This window comes from Protomyctophum parallelum, assembly GCF_964188405.1.
Source record: "Protomyctophum parallelum genome assembly, chromosome: 14".
Classification (NCBI taxonomy): Eukaryota; Metazoa; Chordata; class Actinopteri; order Myctophiformes; family Myctophidae; genus Protomyctophum; species Protomyctophum parallelum.
In genome coordinates this window covers 23,664,117-23,671,616 of record NC_139709.1, presented here as the reverse complement: position 1 = coordinate 23,671,616, position 7,500 = coordinate 23,664,117, and the positions used below count along the sequence as shown (strand labels likewise).

Sequence of the window (7,500 nt, the reverse complement as noted above, 5' to 3'; positions counted from 1 at the left end):
GCAGCATCACTCCCAATCTTCCGCCGTAGTCTGAAAACCCACCTTTTTAGACTCCATCATGGCCCATAGCACTTACCCTACCCCCTTAGATAGCATTTCTGTAGACTTAGATAGCATCTGATACAGACTTATAGCATGTTATGTAGACGGCACTATAATTGCATTGTATATAGTCATAGCACGCCATAGTACATATTTACTGTATAGCATAGTAGTATATATATAGCTTATATGTATAGTCTCATAATATAGATATTCCACTGTTACTTTCTTAGCTTACGCATGTTTTATGATAAATGCTTTTGTGATGTATTCCCATGCTTTTGTTCCTGATTATTGTAAATCGCTCTGGATTAAGAGCGTCTGCTAAATGCCTAAATTGTAAATTGTAAATTGTAGCTTTGAGGAAAAGGCATGTATATTAAAGTGGGATTTCAGTAGCTTATTAAGAAGGCACCACATATCTGGCAGTAGGTTGTTCTAAATAATGACCATTTAAAGTCTATTACCAGGTAGACAGCAATGGCTCCTCCCAGAAGCCAGCCGCAGTAGACATCCACCGGGTGGTTTCTGAACTGGATCATCCTTGTGAGGCCGGCCATGATAGCCAACATGATGAAGGAAAACACTAGAAGAGGTTTCAGCAGCTTAGAGGAGTCTGTCAACACTGCATTGAAGTACATCTGTGGCACGCACGCACACACACACACACACACACACACACACACACACACACACACACACACACACACACACACACACACACACACACACACATGGATCAGTACAAACACAAACGGATAAACATACTGTATGCACTATGATCTAAACTGAATGACACAATCTTGATATTTGAAAAATGGGTGCGTCATTCAGTTTAGTTGTCCATCTATGTCAAGTCGATTCTCTTTCATCTTTGCCTGGCCTATAACTCTTGAACCATAGAATAGAACCATAGGCCTACAATCAAAAGAAAATGTCCAAAACTAAAGCAAATTAGTACACATTATCTCTGGAGGCATGTGTACTCTGGAGGCATGTGGTAAATATGTATTGTGATGTGTGTGGGTGGACTGTGGCACTCAATAGTTTTATATATGCATGGACTCTGATTGACTTTTGACTACAAGAGCAACGCTGAGAAGATCAAAGTGCACTGAAATACTGAAGGCTGTAACACCTGCCCCCTCAGACAGAATTACCATCACCGAAGAGGATGTAAGGAAAGTGTTTCAGTATACTAACACAAGGAAAGCTAATGGGCCAGATGAATGCAGTGCTTTTTTCCTCAAAAACTTTGCATCTGAGCTGGCTCCAGTGTGGCAACCAATATTCCAAACGTCTGTAGACACACACACAATTCCCCTGTCTTGGAAAACCACTACCCAAAATCCAAAATCCAATGTCCAAAAGAACATAAGGATTATAGACCCATAGCTCTCACTTCAGTGATTATGAAATCACTTGAAAGAATACTGTTACAACATCTTGTTAGTATAACCAAAGAACAATTCGACCCCTGTCAGTTTGCCTATAAAAAGGGTTGCGGTACAGAGGATGCGGTTGTGACACTGGTCCACTTAATCACAAAACACCTAGATAAGTCAAATAAGAATCATGCGACAGTGCTATTCTATACTAGTGTAAAAAATGGTACAGTTGGGGTGAAAGTGAACACAACCCTCTCATCAGCAACTACTACCAATGTTGGTATTAAGCTCAGCTGTACTTTTCACCCTTTATACTGACAGCTGTCGTATTGAGGAATGCCTGAATTGAGGAATTGTCTGAATGTCTGAATGTCGCATTGACACACCAGACCAATACATTCTAAAATACTCAGATGATACAGTTTTGATTTCTCTTCTAGATAGTTCCAGTGATCCTGGACTGCACCAACACAGCGTAAATAAGGTGGTTGAATGGAGTGATAACAACGCTCTCATCATTAACACAAAAAAGACAGAAGAGATTGTTTTTGGTACACCACCAGAAATACACAGATCCCCCATTACTATTCATGGTGAACCGAACCAGGTATGTTTGTACAAATACCTAGGAGTAGTAATAGACAATCTATTGTCATGGAACGATCAGATTGATTCAGTGTGTAAGAAAATAAAGCAAAGAATCTTCGCCGTCTAAGATCCTTCGGTGCTAGTAGACGGATTCTTCTTTTGTTTTTCACTTCTGTTATTATGAGTGTTCTTCAGTACTGTAGTGCCACCTGGTATCATGGATGTTTGTCTGCAGCCCTAAAGTCACAACTGCTGCAACAACTGAACATTTGTTCAAAGATTGTTGGACAACAACTTCAGAAACTTTATACATCCACGTATGATAACAGCATCCTAAGGTTAGCAAGTAATATCACCTCTAATACTAAGCATGTGTTGTATGGAGAATATAGGTTGCTACCTTCAGGAAGGAGATATGGTGTACCAGCATACAATAAGGTCAGACTAAAGAGGTCCTTTGTCCACCAGTCGACCTTGAGGCTTAATCAGGAGTTGTAGTAGCCACAGGGTAATCTAAGCGGTGGATATTGCTCTTGTCTTCATGTCTTTATGTATGTAAATTGTCTTGTTCTTTGTGTTATGTCAAATGGGTGTATATGTGTTCTGCATGCATGGCTGCTGTGTCGCAAGACACATGTTCAGTGTGAACTGACAATAAAGTACTATATCATATCATCAAAGTCTCAGTTTAACTTTGTTCTGGACTGGAGCATCTTATATTGCGGTACGCCACTCAGGGGACGGGGTGGTGTCAGTCGCAAATTAATTAGGACTGCTGGTGATGAAGACAGCGAGAGAGGGGGATATAGCTGTGTTTTAGTAGGGGAGGCTACACCAATGGACAGAAATGCCTGGATTAATAGCAGAGTGTGGTGTCCGCCCTTGCTCCATCGGTGTTCACTTGCTGACCTGCTGCGACTCTTACTCAGTCACTCGACGGAACACTTTATGTTTTGTGAGCAGAGTCTTTTGTTACCTCTGTGTCTCCTGACATCATTATATCACATAACAATGCTGCTCCTATTATGGTGGTGCTTATGAAGTTAGCCAGTAACATGTTTTTGTTGGAGATTGCAGCCGGAGAGGCAGCATTAGCGCCTCCCCTGGTCCGACTTATCATCTGTAGCTCGCCAGAAATACCTTTACTTTTTGGAAACAAGGGTTTTCACCACTGTTTTAGGACAGCTTAACCCCATTTCTACCGATGCAGGGATACCTCTATACCAGGGGTGTCGAACTCAACTTGGGGCGAGGGCCGCATTGGTCAAAAGGTCACTTGATGGGGGCCACAACCAGTTGCGGACGCACGCTCGATGTCTCAGTCAGTCACTGCTATAATATCTATCTATCTATCTATCTATCTATCTATCTATCTATCTATCTATCTATCTATCTATCTATGTATGCTCAGACCCAGCCAGCCAGCAAGCCACACACATAGTGCTCAGACCCAGCCAGCCAGCCAGCCACAGAGAGAACATGTTCATTTCACTAGTCTACACTCTACTCTACACCTGCCTTCATTTCATCTGATTGTCTGTGTCTGTCAGGCACTTAACAAGCGATCGTTAACTGTGTCTGGTTAGAGAGAGGGGCAGAGAAGAGTGGCTTTGCTCAACTTGATTTATACTTATATTCTCCACTCTGATGAAGGTACATGTTCGATATATCATGCAGCCTTACTTATTAGCCTATATTTTAGCTATAAAAAAAAAAGAAAAAAAAAGAAAAAGTGTTTTTTTTTTTTTTTTCTTTTTGCTTGAGGCAGGCGGCCCACGGATCACCAGTTTGACACCCCTGCTCTATACGGAACCTCTTCTTGGAGAAAAGAGCGTAGACTAGAGTGAGGTTCCAAACAGGGCTAATTGATTGAATGTTTGGATTACATCTGGTATCGCACACAGCCACACACACGCGAGCTATAAACAATCTCCGTCCCTGGCCTGACAGAGCTGAGAAGTGAATATGCAGTAGAGCTGAGGACAAGCTTAAGACCAATCCAAATGGGTCACATTTCTGCTGAGTCACATTGTGCACAGCTTGAGGCTGAGTCAAGAAAGAGGAGTGTGTGTGTGTGTGTGTGTGTGTGTGTGTGTGTGTGTGTGTGTGTGTGTGTGTGTGTGTGTGTGTGTGTGTGTGTGTGTGTGTGTGTGTGTGTGTGTGTGTGTGTGTGATCTTTGTGCTGCGTTACTGTAGGTGCAGGAGAATGCCAAGGAGCCTTCATCAATCTGGTTCCCGCGACGGAACTCTGAAAACATGTGGCATTGTACACCAGGGGTTCTCAACCCATGGGTTGCGACCCCTCGGGGGGTCGCCAAATTATTTTGGGGGGTCCCCAAATTATTATTTTTATTTTTAGATAAAGATAGATAATACTGACTATCAACCAGCTAGACAGACAGGGAAGAACAAGGAGTGGTTGATCTGGACAGCAGCGGGACTGATGAACCTGCAAAATCGGTCCCCCACTGAAGACGAGAAGGAGAGGATGAGACCAGACATTCCCCTACATATTTATTTTTGTCCTCCATCTCTGGATCTGTGATGGAAAACAGGCAGCACAAGTAGTCAAGGCCCAGGGCAAGAAGACCTCCTTGACTGTAGGATAAAGTTGAATTGAGTTGAAGTTACTGCATAATGTTGAAGACTTATTTTAAGTCAGAATAAGCAGTAAGATTAGCCAGCTGATGGTCTGTGGCCAGACCTAAGTCATTAAACTCTTTTGCGATGGTTTCCTGAGACACAAAGATGTAGGGGAACAGAAACATAACGGCCATCTTAGGTGTTAGTATTCAAGGGAGTGATGAGAGGCAGAGTGGATGAAAATGAGCCAAGTACGAGTCCAAGTTTTCCTGAGGGCATGGGACAAGATTATTTTTCAAGTTCAGTACAAGAGACAGAAGATTTATTAAATGTAATTTGTCTCTTGAGTACACTTGTTCTTGTGGGTGGACCTGGTCTTTTGTTTATTGGCTCTGTATGTAACATAACATAAGAGGTTTTGAGCAACTTGAAGACCAATCAAGGACATGTATTACATCAAAGCAGACTCCAACAAGCTCCACTCCAATCACACCTACGATCTCCCAGCTCTACGTATGCTAACATACTCCACTGCCCAAGCTGCAGAAAGACGTGGAATGGGGTTCATAATCAACCTCCAATGCCACCACCGGCAACAGCCTCAACATCTCACTACTACAGTCATGGAAGTGACATTATTACAAGAAACAATTAATAGTTAGGACAATTTAAGTTCAGGATAAAAGACCACACCTGAAGACGATGCTTGTAAACAACACCTCCCCTGATACCAATAATGAGAAGCATAATATCTAGCCCACCAGTCATTGTGCTTCATTTCCACTACCCCATCAAACCTTCTCTTTCAGTCTCCATTATTCATCAGCAGACATCACCTGCCTACTGGATTCCCAAGATGCTGAAGGTCAAGACCATTCCATCAACCTGTACAACATCTATCTGCTCCTGGACTCCCAGAACTTCATCACCTAACCACTAATATCACCAGAAACATAACACATTGCAATAAACAACCTACAACTACTGATGGTTTATCCTGTACTGTACTGTGTGTGTGTGTGTGTGTGTGTGTGTGTGTGTGTGTGTGTGTGTGTGTGTGTAGCCCATCACACACCACCTGCGAACGCTGCGTGTCAAAACAGCCGCCTCCATTATTTTCAACCCATCCCACACCACACCATCCCACACCGGCGGCGTCCGACGCGCGTTCACGCCTCGCCTGACGCTCCAATACGCCACTGTTCTATTTTTCATGTGTTGCCGCGCGGCAACGCCTGTGCCGCGTCGCTGCGCACCCGGTGTGTGTTGGGCTTGCGTGTGTGTCTATGTGTGTGCGTGTTTGTGTGGGCGGTGCTTGCGTGCATGTGTGTGTGCATGTGTGCAGTTGTGCACTCACTGAGATGTAGACAGCAGCGAAGGCTGCCAAAGTTGCGTGCTGTGAAGGAAAAGACTTTCTAAAAGAAATGAGAGAGAGAATAGACATAAGAAGCAGAAGAGAATAAAGACAATGTTGGAGCTTGAAACAGAAAGACAACGCGTTCTTTATGATAATGATAATGCTAATGATCATGGTGAGTTTGCCGTTAAGTGGCCAGACAGGAAAGGACATCTGAATATTCATCAGCAACAAAGTCACTTTCAGTGCATCTGGAGAGATTGTACAAAGTTTGAGTATGCATACGTGTGTGTGTGTGTGTGTGTGTGTGTGTGTGTGTGTGTGTGTGTGTGTGTGTGTGTGTGTGTGTGTGCGTGCGTGCGTGTGTGCGTGCGTGCGTGCGTGCGTGCGTGCGTGCGTGCGTGCGTGCGTGCGTGCGTGCGTGCGTGCGTGCGTGCGTGCGTGCGTGCGTGTGTTTGCATGCAATTTACAATTACAATTAAGGTCTTTAGCAGGTCTACGCTATGCAGAACGAGATCAGAGTATACGTGGCATGAACCCTAGTCAGCAAACGACATGGTAAAATGTAGAGTAGAGTGCAAAGAAAAACAATTTAGTAAAGAAAAGGCGATCGGAGCACTCAAAAGATTAAAAAATGAGGAGAGGGTGGATAAAAATAAATGTACTTTATTTAGAAAAGTTAAAATAAGCCAAGTCTTCATCAGGGTAGTATAGGAATAGGGCAATAACAATTTAGTGCTTCAAAAATCTAGAATACCAGATAAACATCAAACCTAGCGTGTCTGCATGTTTTCACGTGTCTGTGTTTGTGCCGTCTCTACTCTCTCTATGTAAACCCTCACATTGATGACGAAGTTTCCTTGAGTAAGCTGAACGCCTAATTGCTCCCAATGAGCAAGTTGATGACTTGCATAGTGTCCTCTACCATCGGTGTGTCATTTATCAACGCGGTGTACACCCAAAAATGGGCGTACGCCAAGATCACCGCAATTTTCGGCAATCATCCTTGCAGCGTGACTTTGAACTTGGACGTACCCTACGCCAAAACTCACGTTAGGTCGGGAGCTGTCGTTGGCTTTGTCTGCACCAATATTGTGTCGTATAGACAAGCGGAGAAGCATTGTCTGACCAGCTGAAAGGCATCTAAACATATGTAGTCTATAAGTTTAGATGCTTAATCAAACAGCGCTTTATTGTCTCTGTTAAAACATATGCGAGCACATATGTGCGAGATAGTTTTGACCACGGGAGCACAGCGTGATATCAGACCTATAAATATCGCTGTGATAATATAACGTTTTTATTTTGGCCTAAATGGACGTGCACCCCTATTTTACAGTGACAATGACAAGCATATCTTGCCTATTTGCAATGGCATAGGCGTTAGGGGCTTAATCATTCACTCATTTAAATAAGTGCTTGCCTTTAACAGTCATTCAGATAAATTGCAGATCTGAATCAGTCAGACCTACAGTAGGCTGAGCGCGAGTCGGGACCGCGGTGGGTGCTGCTGTTTGAATCTTTTCATGGACATGCATCCCA

The 7,500-nt window shown here is 43.4% G+C and overlaps 1 protein-coding gene across 1 annotated transcript in view; it reads right to left on the bottom strand.

Annotated features, from left to right (window-relative positions):
• plppr4a (phospholipid phosphatase related 4a) overlaps positions 1-7,500 on the bottom strand; it is a gene marked incomplete at both ends in the record, with an annotated part of 32,421 nt that overhangs the window by 7,990 nt on the left and 16,931 nt on the right. The window contains 2 exon segments of the mRNA XM_083782682.1: positions 510-683; positions 5,959-6,016. Coding sequence (XP_083638808.1) covers positions 510-683; positions 5,959-6,016 — 232 coding nt within the window.